The sequence below is a fragment of the Prunus avium genome, chromosome 8 (assembly GCF_965620075.1).
Source record: "Prunus avium chromosome 8, drPruAviu1.hap1.1, whole genome shotgun sequence".
In the NCBI taxonomy this organism is placed as follows: domain Eukaryota; kingdom Viridiplantae; phylum Streptophyta; class Magnoliopsida; order Rosales; family Rosaceae; genus Prunus; species Prunus avium.
In genome coordinates, this window is record NC_142291.1 from 36,647,376 (window position 1) to 36,666,160 (window position 18,785).

Sequence of the window (18,785 nt, forward strand, 5' to 3'; positions counted from 1 at the left end):
TTTTCTTTCTTCCTTTCCCCCTCCCTCGGCATCCATAACCTGGTTTAGTTCACATTACGAATGCAAATGTTGATTTTCACAACAGAGTCGTTGAGAGTGTTGGGGATGGCGTTAAAAACCTCAAGCCCTGGGATCATGTGCTTCCAGTTTTCACAGGGGAGTGTGGGGATTGCGTGCATTGCAAGTCTGAGGAAAGCAATATGTGTGACCTGCTGAGAATCAATACAGATGGAGGAGTTATGATTGATGATGGGAAACAAAGGTTTTCCAAGAATGGGACTCCTATTAATCACTTTCTTGGCACATCCACCTTCAGTGAATGAACCCTACCAGTGAGGATGTTACTTATACTTTTCCATGATTCTTCTGGCTTCTTCTAGACTGTCCTCCATCCCCTCCTCCTTTGGTGTAGAGTTGGTGCCTCCACCCCACCTTGGTCCTTCACCCTTATTCAAAGCTATAAATGTAAGTATACAAATTCAAGTCCCATCGTAGCCTGCTATCATACAATGCTTAGTTCATTACAATTACATAATATTTATGTACTTCAAAATAAGGACTTTCTATACAAGAATAATGCTCTCTTACTGACAAGAGGAAATTTACTTGTCTACATTGCATCTCATTTCCTTATAGAAAAAAGAAGTTAATTTTAAAACACAAACACACAAATGATAGCACAAGCATACTTGATATACATTTTGGAAAAAGCAAGTCAAAATAACATCATCGATCTACTGTTCTTGCAGGAGGAGAGATAGAAACATACCAGCACAAAGAAAACTGTAGACAGTAAAGACTTGAGTACAAAGAGTGAAAGAGCCAATGCAACTACTGTCACAGAAACCCTTGCAATTGATTTTGGCACAGAATCCTAGCAACAAAATGCAAAACGCAAACAGAATATAAAAAATCTTCAATTTGTACTAAACGCAAGAAAAACACCATGCATTGAAATTGCAAAATCGATAAAAGTTTGAAAGGGTAGACTAAACAGAACTTACCGGCACAAGATTGGTTCCTGCCTCAATTCCATCTCTCCCAACCTTCCAAACTGTTTGTACAACTATTCTACACAATTCAAACCTGTTGTCAACACAAATGTAAACATAAACTCGAGGGTAGAAACACTGTGAATTGGATGTAAACAACCAATGTCGTCCGTATATATGTAACTCAAAATCTCAACCAGAAAATTAAAATATTATCCTAACAATTCAAAATTAGCCTGCATGAAAGGGTCGTACTTGAAAAGACTTCTGACTTACTTTTCATGCAGAAGAAAAACAAATTTAAAATAACAAAAATTACCCCGAGAAAATCACACTTGCTGCACATGGCAGCACGTCAGCTAGGTTTCACCCACCAAATGGTAAGTTCCCATGGATTATGGTATTGATGGATGATTAGCCAGTTCTCTCAACTACCCGATTATGGTAAGAAGATTCAAGCTTTTCTAAACTGTTCCATTCTAGTTACAGCTTCACTGCTTCTACAAAAGCGCCTTTACCTTTCATGCCTGATTGAATTCTTTACAATAGCTTTTTATTTTTTGAGACCAATCATTTACAATTTCATTCTACTCACCACTAATCACCGGAGTTCCAAAGCACTGAATTGAAATCCACAATCAATGTTAAAAATCGCTAGGCGGTAGGCAGGTGCCTAGGCGTTTTTTTTAATTTAGAAAGAGAGAGAGAGAGAGAGAGAGAGAGAGGCAGCGTTAGAGTCAGGGAAATTTTATTTTTTTTTTCAAAAGGACCCGACCCGCCCAGGCCGCCTAACTCCTGTCTAGCCGCCTAACTCCTGTCTAGCCGCCTAGCCGCCTAGGTAGCCGCTCTCGCCGTCTAGCCACCTAGGTGGTCGCTCTCGCCACCTAGCAGCCTAGGTGGTCATTCTCGCCGCCTAGCACCGCCTAGCCGCCTAGCTCCGCCTAGGTGGATTTCTCGAACACTCGACAATTTAGTGATGGGAAACCAAGGTTTTCTATCAAAGTGACTCCCATTAACCACTTTCTTGGCACATCCACCTTCAGTGAATATACTGTTGTTCATTCAGGCTGTCTTGCCAAGATCAATCGCCTGGCACCTTTGGATAAAGTTTGCATCCTTAGTTGTGGCATCTCAACAGGTTTGGTGTGATACTCAAAGCATTATGGTTATGATTTATGTATCCAAACATTCCATAATTAATCGTTTGTGTGATATTTTCTTTATAAATTTCAGGCTTGGGTGCCACCCTGAATGTAGCAAAACCGAAGAAGGGATCTTCAGTTGCTGTCTTTGGACTTGGGGCTGTTGGCCTGGCTGTAAGTTTTGGGAAACTTTTGTTCATCAAATCCTTAATTCCAATAGTTGCATTTATTTCCTTTTCCGTATTTTTACTGATATATTTTTGTCTAGGCTGCTGAAGGTGCAAGAATTTCTGGGGCATCACGGATTATTGGGATTGACCGAAATCCCAAGAGGTTTGAGGAAGGTATTTACAATGTTGTCCATTGTCATTTAACATGGTTTTAACAGGTAGTTTCATGGAAAAACTGGAAAAACGTGGAATCAAATTCTTGCTTAAAACCCTTTCTTTTTCCTGGTTTAGCCAAGAAATTTGGAGTAAATGAGTTTGTGAATCCAAAGGACCATGACAAACCAGTGCAAGAGGTGAAAAACAATTCTTTATTCGTATCAGATGTTGCTACATCAATCCACATAGATAGTAAAGTTATATCCAACCTTCAAATTTGATGTTTGAAATCAACAGGTTATTGCTGAGATGACAAACGGTGGAGTTGATAGGAGCATAGAGTGCACAGGCAATATTAACGCCATGATATCGGCTTTTGAATGTGTTCATGATGTATGTTTTCTGGATTACAGCAGCTACATTTTGATTGCTAACATTGGAGATACAATTTGGCCTAGTTGTGTTGGTTCCATGACGAAAATTTGAATCATTGTGTTTTGGGTTAGGCTTCAGACTTTGGTGGCTCCAATTCAGAATTCATGAAACTCTAGGTTGAATTGATATGTACCAATCAGTTATGACCTGTGTGTGCTAGTTCATCTTTAACACTTGTCTATCTCCCCAAAGTTTTAGTTATATTTTAGCTAAAAATTTGAAGATGTTACTAGAAATTTTAAAATGCGATTTCCTAATCAAAATCAAAGCAAACTCATCAAATTTGTGCCGAGTGTAATCCATCACATTTCGGGTTAATTCATCAAAGTGTTAGTAGAGAGCCTTAATTTTTCTCCCCTCCTAGCCACATGTGGGTGTGGCCAGTCCATCTTTGCCTTCCTCACAATAGAGGGAAAGAGAGAGTTCTGTGGAGTGGTCAACTTAGTAATTTTATGCTTTCGGTATGCTTGAGGCCTCTGTAGGGAGCGTGATCTGCAAAAAGAGAATACGCTCGGTAAGACCTAGGGCACCGGTGTGGTACCGGCCGTAAGCTCTCCGATGCTTAAGTAAGTTCGGGATTAGAAAGTTCAACTGACAGATCAATAGGCTTGTATGTCGTAAGTTCTGATTACCTCCATTTTGGGGGGATTGGCCTCTTTTATAAGCATTGGGAGGTGTGTACTTTGTTGATAATTTCGATGTGGGACTGTGGACGTTGCTTGGGAGCATGCCACGTGTCCCAGGAGAGGGCGTTGCCCTAATGGAGCAATCGGAAGGTAGGATGCCGAAGGCATCTCTGACCAGGCACGATTTCCTCCACGTGTCTTGTTCTCATTGGCTGTTCATTTTGGGTGTAAACAATTCTCAATATCACCTCTTTGGTTGCCAATTGGCATTTTCAAGTACAAAAATCTTGACTCCTGTGCACTCATTACATATATGTACATATATAAACACACACAAAATGTATTCGAGGTTTAGAACTTTGGTGCACAATGACCATTTCTTAAAGCTGCGGTCGCATGGGAAGCAGGAAAGCCATTGGTGATAGAGAAGGTAGAGGTTACTCCAAAGTGAGGGTCAAAATCAAATATACCTCACTTTGTCACACATAGACTTATATTATAGGGTTTGTTTTAGTGATTTAACCCATTTACACAAAGACTTAGAGCATCCACAATGGGCTCCCTAAATCACCTCCTTAGATAAATTTTAGGGAGCAATTGTAAAAATACAACTCCAACCATGCTCCCTATCCACCTCCTAAATCTGAGGAGAGAGAAAGGACTCCTAATGACTCCCTATAATTTAATGTTGCTTTATTTAATGAGTATTTCAAACCTTTTTTTAATGCTAACTATTTTTTATTTTATTTTATAATAGAGATGGACCAATCAAAAAAGAGTTATGGCATTTATGACTCTCTAAACTCGAGAGCATGATTGAAGTTTAAATTTTATAGAGAGCTCCTAAAATAACTTTGACATGTTTTTAGCTAAAATTTAACTAAATAATAGAGAGCATGATTGTGGATGCTCTTATATTATTGGGTTTATTTTACTGATTGGGGGTATTATGATCAGCGGCGAACCCAGGAATTTTTCAGCAAAGGTGCAATTTTGAAAAGCTAAGAGCTCAAAAAAAAAAAAAAAAAAAAAAAAAAAAAAAAAACTAAACATCCTTATCATTTAAACAATACTAATGTTATTAATAATTAATTAAAAAAATAACATTACAATTAACCTACAATTGTTGCCAACGAGGTTTCATATCATGAAAACGTCGCATTATATTTGCATTACTAATACAAGAAAAAACATCTTTCTCAATGTAAACAATCAAGCTATCACTCAACCATTGATTCCCCATTTTGTTACGCAATGGTGTTTTCACAATATTCATAGCTGAAAAAGCTCTCTCAACCGAAGTAGTCGCAACGGGTAAAACTAAAGCCAATGTAACAAGTAAATACACATAGTTGTATATTCTACTCCTTCCTGTATTCACCAATTTTTCGGTCAGATCAGTAATTCCGTTCAATGATGAAAACTCTGTGCTGCTCTGCATATCAACAATATAAAGCCCAAGTTGATCTTCAAGCTTCATGAGGTCTCGGTCATTAAATTCTTGAGGGTAAAATTTAGCAAAATGAAGTATTTTTTGTTTGTCAAAAGCTGCAAAATTATAAGCCGGACTCAAACATGCCATACAAAGGAGCAATTCAGTATTTACCTCTGTGAAGCGATTATTCAATTCCACTAGTTGCTTATTAATGATAGTAAGAAATAGGTCCACACGATAATAATTTATGATTATGGTACATCGTAGTTATCTTCACCTTGAATTCCACTATTTTTTCTTACTTTCGCATCCATTTAGTTATCTTAAATTTATTAGTAAATTCAATTTATTAATTGTATTTTCTAAAAGGATCAAGCACAAAATATACAATTTATCATTACAATCCTTAAATAAAAAAACATGTAATTAATTCAAAATATTTTCATGTTAAAATGTGTAATGTAACTCCTTAGATTAATTGATTTTGATATTTTCTTTCGTATATAGAAAAGAGTATTGCTAAACGAACTCTAAAATTAACCCAATACACCCTATGATCTAAGTACACCATAATATTTCAATGAAAATGTAAAATTAACTAAGTACAACCTATTTAACTACCAAAAAAACCCATGATTTACCCTAATACACTCTCCTAAGAGTTACGGATGTGCAATAATTACATGCCTAATAGTAACAGGTTAGGAAGGATGTATTTTATTCTGTAAAAAAAATTCCAGGTAGTTGTCGATGTTGGAATTTTTGTGAGTATTTCGAAATACAAAAATTATTATTAAATTTATATTTGTTATTATTACTATATTTATTAAATTGAAATTTTAAATTAAACCCTTATTGGGCTTTTTCCATTTTTGGTACAAACACCCCCAGCACCGGAAATATATGCTGTACCCATTTCAGAAGATGGCCCACAACTTATAGAAAATGATGCAGGTATGAACAAGACCGTCTCATCTATGAGAACGACAAACAAATCATTTTAGAATGTGGAAGTATCAATGCTACACATACAATTACTAATGCAATTTTTCATGCGTTTGACAAAATGCTTTAACCATTCAATCCAACCTGTTTATACAACCAGACCGTAAGATTGACACTAGAAGTTTATACAGCCTCTACATTTTTCTAGTCCTCTGCATCAAACTAGTTTTTTTTTTTTCTACCTGCTGTTATATAATCATCGTCATTGTATTGCTGCTCACATGCACATAAGTGCAGTAGCCAATGTTCATATGAATTTGTTAATGCTGTAGTAACTACTGTCATGAAAGTGAAATACCTAAAGGAGAGATCCTAGAAGAAAACAAGAGCCCAATTGAAGAGCGAAGAACAAAATATAGCGTGATAGTGTGTTGATGCAGGGCCAGCTAAAACAGAAATTTCTAATACTACTATAGTCACCATTGTGCCAGAACCAAGAATTATAACTGAACCAGCTGATACCAAAACTTTTGAAATCCTCAAAAGCGTTGGATATGGGGGTTTAACTGAAGCAATTACAAGCTTAGGTATCGTGACATCTGCAGCTAGTGCTGATACTGCAACATGTAAGTGGTTTCTATTTTAGTTGATTTTTAGACTGCCTGAGATTCTTTATATTTTATATTTTATTATGTTTTTCATAAGGGTAGTTGAAAATTGAAGATTTATTTTTTTGACTTGAATTGAATATCATGTTTAGCTTTATCTTTGTTTGGCAGAGTAGATCATAGTAAATTCTTCGTATTGTAGCTATTAGTATTGCTGGGTTTCATCTTTTCAATCTATAGATGGGGCTGATAAGTACTAGAAATGGTATTACTCTGCAATTTATAGACTCGAAGATGAAACTAATTAACCCAATCTTGACTTGCATCTAAACATGATATTCAAGGCAAGGTGCTTTTATATCCAGCAGAGACCAATTGCATCAAGGAGGGACAAATCCAGTTTCCATTTGCTCTAGTTACAATTTCAGATCGAGCCCTGAATGCATCAAACAGAAATCAGTCACAACAGACACAGTAGTGGACATTGATAAATCTTGGCTCCATCTCTAACTAGCAACACACAAACTTGTGGTAGTCAACATTTCCTTCATCAAAATTTTACTGCCAGTTTTATCTTTGTTACGCTAGATATATTCACGAGAGCTATTGCTCTATAACTAGGAAGATGGCTGCAATAGTGTACAAGAAGAGGAAAGGGGCTCGTGCACAACTGAATTTGAACAAACTGAGATAGGAATTCCCTCCAAGTGCAACATGATGCTCCCCAGGATTTCAGTCAATATCTTCTTGAACTCGTCTTCTTTGAGCAGCTTTCCATCATCTTCATTCATCAAGTTGAACGCATCCCGCACAACCTTGTCCATCTGTAAGTCATGGGACATGTTGCATTAGTCACTCACTTGGACAGGCATAAGTTACTAATATTTGCTGAATAGGTTGTTTGAGTTCATAATAACAGAGGTAATTAACAAAGCACCTGCTCAACTACACCAAGTGATGCCAGACCAGCCGTTGGAGCCACCACATCCAGCGCCACACGCAAATATTCCTTGGACAGTTTCCCACTGTGGTCTTTTGGCTCGTTTTCAACAGCTGCATTCAGCGACTGCATTTCACAATAGATTGAAATATAAGGGAATTCAATATGTATGGCACTCTAAGCAGAAAATAAAAATGCATACTAAAAAAGTATGAATTCACACATGATTAAGTACGCAAATGGCCAATGACAAAAAGAGAAGGCATCTTTATGAGACAGACCTTGTCTAATTCAAACTTGTTGGACAACAGTCTCTTAATGCCACTTCCATCAAAGTAAGTTTCACTGTGGGCTACATTCACAGGCTGTTCCTTAAGACGTTGAGCCACAGACTCTGCCACTTTCTTAAACTCCTCTATGAAATTTCCTTGAGATACAGGCTCGTCCAAATCATGGCCAGTGCATGATTCAAGAGCAGGTTCCACGATATTGCTAATAACCTAAAACACGAAAATAACCATCAAAGAGGGAAACACATAATAAGCACTCCAGAATGAAGATTCCAATGCAACTCTTCTAGGTTCTACAACCTACAATAATGTGGCGCGGACATGTAAATTTATAGGATGATATGATGTCGCTGACACTTTGGCTCCTTTGCAGCATGTTCGTTTATAAATTCAGTAGCAAAATTTAACGTAATTTTTATTCCCTATATCCAATTATAGAATTGTTAGTAAATGTTAGTTGGAGAAGATCAGCTACCCAAGAGTCTGATGAAGGGGGCATCCCTTGCTCAACCGTGAGTTTTTCCAAAGCTTTGGCTATATAGTCACGGAGGGTTCCACTTCCATCAGCTGACTTTATCTCAGAATACGTGGCTACCATCTCTGGTTCAAAAATTGGCCCATTGATGAATTTGTCGAGATCTTCTCCATCAATACGGAGGATCACAATAGGGTCTCTCTTCAAACCAGCGGCCATGCCTAATATAATATCTGAAACAGCCTCTTTGTACTCAGTCTTGCTCACTTTTTGTTGTTTTCCATGAGTGAACTTATTCAACACCTAAGCACATCAAATCATATGCTTTATTTTTCAGTGCAAAGGAATTAAATCTGTGGATCAAATGACTTTAATACATCTAAGCAAATTGGCACATGACAGTTACCGTTAAAAGAAATCAAGTTAACTGTCTTTCTTTCTCATGATTACACAATCTACTACGTTTGCTAATATGGATTCTCCACCACTTTGTCATCATTCTTACTGTTGAAAAAAAAAAATTCTAATAGGGTTCTTACTGCAGTTGATCAATGGTAACAAGACTACACTATAATTAGCAGGCACAGGAAAACCATATATGACAATGATAATGTATATGTATGTCAAGACAATCATAAATAGAAACAAACGACTAGATAAAATCATAAATTTCCCTCTTCATTGTTTTCACATGTTGAAAAAAGAGAAGCCAGGATAATCTAAAAGTCACTGGTGCATATATAGAGAAGCTACTTGCACCAGTTTTATTTTCATGGTTTCCATTAAAATAGAGCAGAGATAAAATGTACAAATCACGTTGCCTCCATGTGTTTTTCCAAGCCAATGGAGTTTATCATTAAGGTAAACTCCAAATGGTCCTCGCGTCGGTTTCGCCATTAGCTTCTCGCTGCCTCTCTCCACTTTGTATCAGCTCCGAAGCAGAAAATAAGCAGCTTGTGTACGGTGGTAAAGATAACTACTGTCACAGATTTCAAAATTGTATAAAGTAGTTGTCTTTACAACCATAGACACGCTGCTTGTTTTCAGTTACCTTCTGAACCCGTCGGGGAAGTATACGGCTTAGCCGCAGTGAACAATGCTCTCTATTTTAATGGAAACCCTGAAAATGAAATACAATAGAAGGGCTGAAAGAATGAAGAAATTAGGGTTTCGGGAGACTCTGTGAGTTTGGAGATACAGAGAGAAATTTCTGGGTCTGAGATTGGAGAGCACTGTTTTGAATTGGCTCGCGAATGCTATACCTATATTAAACGAGGCGTTTCATCGTTGGCCCCATTTGGTACAATAGCATAAAACGGGCCGGGTCTTCTAAGGTTGGGTTGGGCTAGGAGTGCAAGTTGGATTGGATGTATTGAAGGTAATGTTGATGTGTAAATTGGTTTTACTGATTTACCTTTACAGTTTTACAGTTTTACAGTTTTACAGCTGGTTGTGACTAAGTAACCTTATACGGTTGAGAGATACTAGGACCACATGATGCACTGACCTCAGTGCATCCTGTGGTTAAGAGCCCCAGTCATGCATCCCACAGATGCAGGAAGACCTATTTATGTGCAACTGGATGCAGGGGAGAGAGAGAGAGAGAGAGAGAGAGTCCCACTTGAATCATAAAAGCCTGTATACTTGTAGCAAAAAGAACAAAGGATACAAATTTCCTCTGAGACATAAACAGGAAATGATCACCTATAACATGTACACTTTCCAAAGTTCTTTCTATTTCCCACAATTCAATAAGCCAAAAGGCTTAATGTTTGTTGTTAAAGTTAAAAACTCCAAAGGGGTTCATTGCTTCGCCTAGTAAAACCTTCCCAATTTTCCCATCAGGTGGAAGCAATGAACTGTTATGAAGTCTTCCCCCATACCACTGCTAGAATGAGCGGAGTTCAATGGATTCTGCATTTAATTAGGTCTTTTCTTTGTATTGAAACACCGAGGCAGAACTCTGTGTGCAGAATCAATCACAACCACCCACATCAACCCCTTTCTGCTTCAAAAACTCCTTGGCCTCAGCTACATCCTACAAGAGACAAAAACGATTAGAAAAAGAGTTTAAAACATGGCTTTTCTCAGTAACTTTTAAAAAAAAGATAGTGGTCTAATGACAAAGGCCGACGATGGAAGCTCAAGACGGATCCATATTATGCGCAAGTCTCAAACTCAAAACATATATAAAAGAAATTTCATTAATAATAAAAAAAACATATATAAAAGAAATCTGTGAGAGATGTGTGTAACAGAGCTTAACAAAAGCATGATTTAGCAATCTAACCTGAACAGAAAATAAATAGAAAAGTAAACTACCGGCTGCAACAATATTGCTTCTTGAGGACAAGTTGGAAATTGCATCAGACCAACTCCAACCATTAGGAGCCCTTAGCATCCTAGAGACACAATGAAATATATTGGTAGCTGGGAAGAAGGTAGAAACAGGGCATAGTAAGCATCATATAACATGAATAAGCGAAAGGTGTTGACATAAACCAACCAAAATACAAATAACTCACCAACCAAGCATGCCTACGTGGGATAATTGATGCCTGTAAGAGACCAATCCACAAGGCAGGGATGGCCACCAACAATGTCATAATTTTCACAATATGGTTCATTGATTTATATTGAAGAGTTCCCACTCCTCTGTAAGTTACAAATAACATAAGTGAAAAGAAAAAAAAGCACCACAAGTGGACCACTATCATATCTTGCTTGATAACACAAAATGTCTTTCAAGTGTGCTAAAGCAACAAAAGAATTGTGACCAAGAACACATGGCAATGCACGTCTGCATCCATGGTGAAACAAGTATCTTAAATATGCAAGCAACACCGCAAAAGAAAGAAAATAAAGAATGCAGCATAATAATACACGGCGCACACAATCAATTCAACAGCAAGTGTAACCAGTTCAACTGTACTCATAAATTCAGAACAAAAAGAAAAGGCTAACATGACCAGTTTGTGCAGGTATTTTCTACCCACAAATGCTAAAAAAACATACAGCCCTTACTTCCCTCTAATTCCCCAAAACAAATGCATGACGAGTCATGACCAAGAATTCATCCCGCTTGAATTTCCTGAGTTCTTGCTTCTCCTCTTCAGAAAGCTCGAAATTTGGTTCCCTCCCACGCATGAAAGCAGCCCTGAATCCAAATAAATAATACTAACAAAGTTAAATATGTGCTATAATATAGCATTTTACACATAAAGCTTACACCCCTTTTTCCATTTGGCTTATCATGTTCGTGTTCATGTTTTTGCATGTTGGGGGAGTCGCATGAACCACTACATCATGTTGGTAAGGGCAGACACAATACAGTATAGACTTGCAGAACAAAATTCAGAAAATAAAGAAAAGAAAAAAAAAACTGATGGGAGAATATAGGACACGGCTAACTATTAGAAAACAAAAGAAGAGACTGATGAAAATTTAAGACACCTAGCAGAAAACTGGCTGGAATGAACATTTAGGATGGCGTGTCCTATCTAATGGAGACCCTCTCTGAAGAATGTGGGCTGGAAAAACCAGTGAAGCAACAATGAAGACTAATATTGTTTCATTTGAAGGTGCAACAAAGAGTAGAACGCGTAGAAGAACCTATGTTCATACTGTTTGTAACAACATGATGACCAACCTCTAATAAAGAGGATTCCCTAGGGAGACAAAAGAGAACTGTAAATGGTTTGTGGCTCTCCTCCAAATTATGTCAACTGGTGTACGTTCTCTTTGAAGGGGAACGATCATTATCAGCGGGCTATGCACAACTGGAAGAACTTGTATATGCTACATTATTGCTATTCCTTATAGTGCTCATCCGATATAGATTGGTTAGCAAAGATGCAGTTGTACCTGTCATACAAACGAGCAGCCTCCTCTTGTGAACCAACAGTGCCCAAGTGGATTTGTTTTATAGCTGCTTGCCACTTCATATTTTTGAAATAGACACCTCTCATTAGACATGGTTCTTGGTTTTGGAAATGCTTTCTCCGATGTCGCTTTCTGCGTTTTATTGGTGGCCCTGCACCAGCATAAACCTCCAAGATTTTTATTTATTTTTCGTTTTTTTCACAACCACGATGTTCCTCATTACCTAAAGACAGAAGACACAGATTTCAAAATGATGAATTCGCACATTGTGTGTCCAAGGCATCCAGCACTCTAATCTATCTAGTACATCACCAGAAACGATAGCAAATTTTTTTGGGTTACAATATGATAACAAATTTGACATATATATATATATATATATATATATATATATGATGTCGCTGACACTTTGGCTCCTTTGCAGCATGTTCGTTTATAAATTCAGTAGCAAAATTTAACGTAATTTTTATTCCCTACATCCAATTATAGAATTGTTAGTAAATGTTAGTTGGAGAAGATCAGCTACCCAAGAGTCTGATGAAGGGGGCATCCCTTGCTCAACCGTGAGTTTTTCCAAAGCTTTGGCTATATAGTCACGGAGGGTTAAACTTCCATCAGCTGACTTTATCTCAGAATACGTGGCTACCATCTCTGGTTCAAAAATTGGCCCATTGATGAATTTGTCGAGATCTTCTCCATCAATACGGAGGATCACAATAGGGTCTCTCTTCAAACCAGCGGCCATGCCTAATAGAATATCTGAAACAGCCTCTTTGTTCTCAGTCTTGCTCACTTTTTGTTGTTTTCCATGAGTGAACTCATTCAACACCCAAGCACATCAAATCATATGCTTTATTTTTCAGTGCAAAGGAATTAAATCTGTGGATCAAATGACTTAAATACATCTAAACAAATTGGCACATGACAGTTACCGTTAAAAGAAATCAAGTTAACTGTCTTTCTTTCTCATGATTACACAATCTACTACGTTTGCTAATTTGGATTCTCCACCACTTTGTCATCTTTGTTATTGTTGAAAAAAACAATTTCTAATAGGGTTCTTACTGCAGTTGATCAATGGTAACAAGACTACACTATAATTAGCAGGCACAAGAAAACCATATATGACAATGTATATGTATCTCAAGGCAATCATAAATAGAAACAAACGACTAGATAAAATCATAAATTTCCCTTTTCATTGTTTTCACATGTTGAAAAAAGAGAAGCCAGGATAATCTAAAAGTCGCTGGTGCATATATAGAGAAGCTACTTACAGTGGCTATCTCAGGCGGTTCAGTTGGAATTTGATTCTCCATCAGTGAATGTGCTGACACCAAATTTGGTTGGAGCACTCCTCCAGGTATTCATGGATGTGATGGAGAGGAACCTTTAGGATGATTTTCCAGTGAGGCAAGTAGGATTTCAAGTTGCCTTCATGCATGATGAGTATCTGATTTTCTGTCATCACCTTCACAAGCCGAGGAGGAAGTATAGACTGAATTGAAAAGTCTTTAACCCACTGGTTCCCCCATTTGGGTTGAGATGCCAGGAAACAGTTTCATTTTCAGGGTCTCTAAAACCGACCTCAGTTTAGACACCTTGCTACTAGTATATGCACCAGATAACAGGAATTATGAAGGGATATACCCCCATGGGGAGGCCTTCACCTTGTCGAATTCGAGCATATCACTCCCGTGAAAATTGAGGATCAAGTTCGCCGAGAATTGGAGCATTTCAGTCTCATACATATTGAGAGTCAAGTTCGCTCATTGCCCACAATCGGGTCTGTCCTGATTTTGGAGTCATATATTTTGGGTTCATCAAGGGGCTTACTGTGTGCAAGGAGTGGAAATAAGTACAATGTTTGAAACCCCTCATTGGAGGATCCGTGTACTTCCTCGGGATTGCTGGAGAGCTTATGGATCCTCCAATGAGGGGTTCCAAACATTGTACTTATTTTATACTCCTTGCACACAGTAAGCCCCTTGATGAACCCGAAATATCTGACTCCAAAATCAGGACAGACCCGATTGTGGGAAATGAACGAACTTGACTCTCAATTTGTATGGGGCTGAAATGCTCCAATTCTCAGCGAACTTGACCCTCAATTTTCAAGGGAGTGATATGCTCGAATCCGAAGAGGTGAAAGCCTCCCTATGGGGGTATATCCCTTCATAATTCATATTACCTGGTATACGTACTAGCAGCAGGGTGTCTAAACCGAGGTCGATTTTAGAGAGTTTCAAAAGGAATGCCCTTGACAATCTCCTGCATCGCAGGAGTGTACCCAATGATAGTTTCCGGCATATATATTGAAATATGTCCTCTGGAATTTCTAGTAGGTGAACTGGGGTCTCTGAGGCATCAAGTGGCTGCTAAGAAAATGGGAGAAGCCATCAAAATAAACACACAAAGAGAAAGAAGAGACCCAAAAACAAAACACCAAGGACTACGCATACAAAACAAAGACAAGCATAGTGCATGAACAACCCCTAAATCCGTATGGAATCCAATCCAGTGAAGGAGGTCAAGAGAAGAGTCACGGACATGGATATGGATACGGCGATACCTAAACCCTGAAATTAGGTCAGTCGACATCTTCTTATCATCATATCTCTCGGCTTTTTTTCAACGAATTTCTTCATTCTTTCAGCCCTTCTATTGTATTGAATCTACTCTCCAAAAACAAAACACCAAGGACTATACGCATACAGAACAAAGCATAGTGCATGAACAAAATTTAGGACGACTTACCAGAAATAGATGAACTTCTTGGTTTTCTTGGAGCTCAGTGAGTTTTGAGAGAATGAAAATGGTGACCGGGTAAAGTACACATGTTATAAGCAACAAACTAACGAACTTAGAGTAGGCGCCAAGTTCTGTGTGAGTTTGGAGATACAGAGAGAAATTTTAGGGTTCCTTTTTTTTGGGTCTGAGATTGGAGAGCAGTGTTTTGAATTGGCACACCAATACTATATTAAACGAGGCGTTTCATCGTTAGGCCCATTTGGTACTATAGTATAAAACGGGCCGGGTCTTCTAAGGTTGGGTTGGGCTAGGAGTGCAAGTTGGATTGGATGTATTGAAGGTAATGTTGATGTGTAAATTGGTTTTACTGATTTACCCTTACAGTTTTACAGTTTTACAGCTGGTTGTGACTAAGTATATATGTGTGTGTGTATAGGTGAGCTCGATATGAGCCAGTGCATTCATTTCTAGCAATATCGGGCAAGAACAATTGCTACAGTACCCAAATCGGGCCTGCATCCAGTCTCACATACACGAAGGTGGATACTAGGACCACATGATGCACTGACCTCAGTGCATCCTGTGGTTAAGAGCCCCAGTCATGCATCCCACAGATGCAGGAAGACCTATTTATGTGCAACTGGATGCAGGGGAGAGAGAGAGAGAGAGAGAGAGAGAGAGAGAGAGAGAGTCCCACTTGAATCATAAAAGCCTGTATACTTGTAGCAAAAAGAACAAAGGATACAAATTTCCTCTGAGACATAAACAGGAAATGATCACCTATAACATGTACACTTTCCAAAGTTCTTTCTATTTCCCACAATTCAATAAGCCAAAAGGCTTAATGTTTGTTGTTAAAAGTTAAAAACTCCAAAGGGGTTCATTGCTTCGCCTAGTAAAACCTTCCCAATTTTCCCATCAGGTGGAAGCAATGAACTGTTATGAAGTCTTCCCCCATACCACTGCTAGAATGAGCGGAGTTCAATGGATTCTGCATTTAATTAGGTATTTTCTTTGTATCGAAACACCGAGGCAGAACTCTGTGTGCAGAATCAATCACAACCACCCACATCGACCCCTTTTCTGCTTCAAAAACTCCTTGGCCTCAGCTACATCCTACAGGAGACAAAAAGGATTAGAAAAAAGAGTTTAAAACATGGCTTTTCTCAGTAACTTCTAAAAAAAGATAGTGGTCTAATGACAAAGGCCGACGATGGAAGCTCAAGACGGATCCATATTATGCATAAGTCTCAAACTCAAAACATACATAAAAGAAATTTCATTAATAAAAAAAACATATATAAAAGAAATCTGTGAGAGATGTGTGTAACAGAGCTTAACAAAAGTATAATTTAGCAATCTAAACTGAACAGAAAATAAATAGAAAAGTAAACTACCAGCTGCAATAATATTGCTTCTTGAGGACAAGTTGGAAATTGCTTCAGGCCAACTCCAACCATTAGGAGCCCATAGCATCCTAGAGACAAAATGAAATATATTGGTAGCTGGGAAGAAGGTAGAAACAGGGCATAGTAAGCATCATATAACATGAATAAGTGAAAGGTGTTGACATAAACCAACCAAAATACAAACTCCTCACCAACCACGCATGACTACGTGGGATAATTGCTGCCTGGAAGAGACCAATCCACAAGGCAGGGATGGCCACCAACAATGTCATAATTTTCACAATATGCTTCATTTCATATTGGCCACCAACAAGGTATACCAATGCAACATTTCATACTTTTTAAGCTTTTTTTTTTTACTTCTTGAATTGGGTACATTGTAAAATTGGTTATATTTATTTGCTTCCTTTTAGAATTTCTTAATTTTGAAAGAAGGGATTTTTTTTTTCTCCTGTTGTTTGATTTTGCAGCGGCGGTCGCATGGGAAGCAGGAAAACCATTGGTGATAGAGAAGGTAGAGGTTGCTCCACCCCAGGCTAATGAAGTGAGGGTCAAAATCAAATATACCTCACTTTGTCACACTGATTTCTACTTCTGGGAAGCCAAGGTCGGTTCTATTTTTATCAGAATGCTTTCCATTTCTTTGGGGTCTTATGTTTTTTTCTTCATTTTTTTGTTTCCCATTTAGCATAAGTTTGAATCTTTTACTTATTTGTTATATGTTTCTTTATGACCCTTCAGGGCCAGACACCACTCTTCCCCCGAATATTCGGTCATGGTACGTTGTTGCTTTTAAGTGAATCTTACTTCCTCTGGCTTCAGAATGGACTATTTTTCCCAGTATTTGTTCCTTTTCTTTCTTCCTTACCCGCTCCCTTGGCTTCCATAACCTGCTTTAGTTCACATTATGAATGCAAATGCTGATTTTCATAACAGAGTTGTTGAGAGTGTTGGGGACGGCGTTAAAAACCTCAAGCCCGGGGATCATGTGCTTCCAGTTTTCACAGGGGAGTGTGGGGATTGCGTGCATTGCAAGTCTGAGGAAAGCAATATGTGTGACCTGTTGAGAATCAATACAGATAGAGGAGTTATGATTGGTGATGGGAAACAAAGGTTTTCCAAGAATGGGACTCCTATTAATCACTTTCTTGGCACATCCACCTTCAGTGAATATACAGTCATCCATGAAGGCTGCCTTGCCAAGATCGATCCGTCAGCACCGTTAGACAAAGTCTGCATCCTCAGTTGTGGTGTCTCAACAGGTTTAGTGTTACACTCTCTGAGCATAATGTTATTGCATATTTGATGATATGTGTAATGGTAAATGCTTTTCTCACCAAAAAATGGAAATAAAAATTCAGGATTAGGTGCTACTCTAAATGTGGCAAAACCAAAGAAGGGAAATTTACTTGTCTACATTTACTTATAGAAACTAGTAACTCAGAAAAAGAAGTTGATTTTAAAACACAAACACACAAATGATAGCACAAGCATAGTTGATATACATTTTGGAAAAAAGCAAGTCAAAATAACATCATCGATCTACTGTTCTTGCAGGAGGAGAGAAATAGAAACATACCAGCACAAAGAAAACTGTAGACAGTAAAGACTTGAGTACAAAGAGTGAAAGAGCCAATGCAACTACTGTCACAGAAACCCTTGCAATTGATCTTGGCACAGAATCCTAGCACCCAAACACATAACGCAAACAGAATATAAAAAATCTTCAATTTGTATTAAAAGCAAGAAAAACACCCTGCATTGAAATTGCACAATCGATAAAAGTTTGAAAGGGTAAACTAAACATAACTTACCGGCACAAGATTGGTTCCTGCCTCCAACCCCCCTTGGTCCTTCACCCTTATTCAAAGCTATAAATGTAAAGTATACAAATACAAGTCCCATCGTAGCCTGTTATCATAAAATGCTTAGTTCATTACAATTACATAATATTTATGTACTTCGAAAATAAGGACTATCTATGCAAGAATAATGCTTTCTTACTGACAAGAGGAAATTTACTTGTCTACATTGCATCTCATTTCCTTGTAGAAACTAGTAACGCAGAAAAAGGAGTTGATTTTAAAACACAAACACACAAATGGTAGCACATGCATACTTCATATACATTCTGGAAAAAGCGAAGTCAAAATAACATCATCGATCAACTGTTCTTGCAGGAGGAGAGAAATAGAAACATAACAGCACATAGTGAAAGAGCCAATGCAACTACTGTCACAGAAACCCTTGCAATTGATCTTGTACCAGAATCCTAGCACCCAAACACAAAACGCAAACAGAATATCAAAAATCTTCAATTTGCACTAAACGCAAGAAAAACACCCTGCATTGAAATTGCACAATCCATAAAAGTTTGAAAGGGTAGACTAAACATAACTTACCGGCACAAGATTGGTTCCTGCCTCAATTCCATCTCTCCCAACCTTCCAAACTGTTTGTACAACTATTTTACACAATTCAAACCTGTTGTCAACACAAATGTAAACATAAACTCGAGGGTAGAAACAC

The 18,785-nt window shown here is 38.0% G+C and overlaps 3 protein-coding genes and 3 pseudogenes across 7 annotated transcripts; 2 read left to right on the plus strand and 4 right to left on the minus strand.

Moving 5' to 3' along the window:
- Window positions 1-38: 38 nt before the first annotated feature.
- On the plus strand, window positions 39-3,036 carry LOC148292665 (alcohol dehydrogenase 1-like; the record flags this gene model as incomplete). The annotated part of the gene is made up of 6 exons (XM_088245892.1): window positions 39-262; window positions 1,982-2,130; window positions 2,226-2,308; window positions 2,403-2,478; window positions 2,596-2,657; window positions 2,758-3,036. Coding segments are annotated over 6 exons (783 nt in total), but the record flags the coding sequence as incomplete, so codon positions are not given.
- LOC110774583 (uncharacterized) lies at window positions 314-1,517 on the minus strand (annotated as a pseudogene).
- A 3,858-nt stretch (window positions 3,037-6,894) lies between the features above and the next one.
- On the minus strand, window positions 6,895-9,459 carry LOC110769691 (uncharacterized). Of its 3 annotated transcripts, none has more exons than XM_021973724.2 (5): window positions 9,024-9,459; window positions 8,215-8,517; window positions 7,731-7,949; window positions 7,447-7,575; window positions 6,895-7,333 (listed from the first exon to the last, which is right to left on the minus strand). In XM_021973724.2, exons 2-5 carry the CDS (start codon window positions 8,431-8,433, stop codon window positions 7,127-7,129), a joined length of 774 nt encoding a protein of 257 aa, XP_021829416.1. In that variant the 5' UTR covers window positions 8,434-8,517; window positions 9,024-9,459; the 3' UTR covers window positions 6,895-7,126. The 3 variants fall into 3 exon arrangements, with proteins under 3 accessions (XP_021829416.1, XP_021829415.1, XP_088101804.1); XM_021973723.2 differs by having other exon boundaries at window positions 8,621-9,459; XM_088245678.1 differs by having other exon boundaries at window positions 8,215-9,459.
- Window positions 9,460-9,835: 376 nt separating this feature from the next.
- On the minus strand, window positions 9,836-15,031 carry LOC110774580 (dolichol-phosphate mannose synthase subunit 3-like; annotated as a pseudogene). Its single transcript, XR_015826342.1, has 5 exons — window positions 14,854-15,031; window positions 13,374-14,474; window positions 10,740-11,371; window positions 10,537-10,644; window positions 9,836-10,252 (listed from the first exon to the last, which is right to left on the minus strand). The product of XR_015826342.1 is annotated as a dolichol-phosphate mannose synthase subunit 3-like (transcript).
- Window positions 15,032-15,495: 464 nt separating this feature from the next.
- Window positions 15,496-16,549, minus strand: LOC148292666 (dolichol-phosphate mannose synthase subunit 3-like; annotated as a pseudogene). Its single transcript, XR_015826343.1, has 3 exons — window positions 16,448-16,549; window positions 16,245-16,352; window positions 15,496-15,963 (listed from the first exon to the last, which is right to left on the minus strand). The product of XR_015826343.1 is annotated as a dolichol-phosphate mannose synthase subunit 3-like (transcript).
- A 131-nt stretch (window positions 16,550-16,680) lies between these two features.
- LOC148292667 (alcohol dehydrogenase-like) lies at window positions 16,681-17,562 on the plus strand (the record flags this gene model as incomplete). Its single annotated transcript, XM_088245893.1, has 3 exons — window positions 16,681-16,863; window positions 16,998-17,038; window positions 17,205-17,562. Coding segments are annotated over 3 exons (582 nt in total), but the record flags the coding sequence as incomplete, so codon positions are not given.
- Window positions 17,563-18,785: the final 1,223 nt, after the last annotated feature.

Coding starts and splice junctions, on each gene's coding strand:
- LOC110769691 (XM_021973724.2), bottom strand. CDS start 8,433: ATGGCCGCTGGTTTGAAGAGAGACCCTATTGTGATCCTCCGTATTGAT. Junction 7,576..7,730: donor ACAAGTTTGAATTAGACAAG/GTCTGTCTCATA, acceptor TGTGAAATGCAG/TCGCTGAATGCAGCTGTTGA. Junction 7,334..7,446: donor CACTTGGTGTAGTTGAGCAG/GTGCTTTGTTAA, acceptor CATGACTTACAG/ATGGACAAGGTTGTGCGGGA.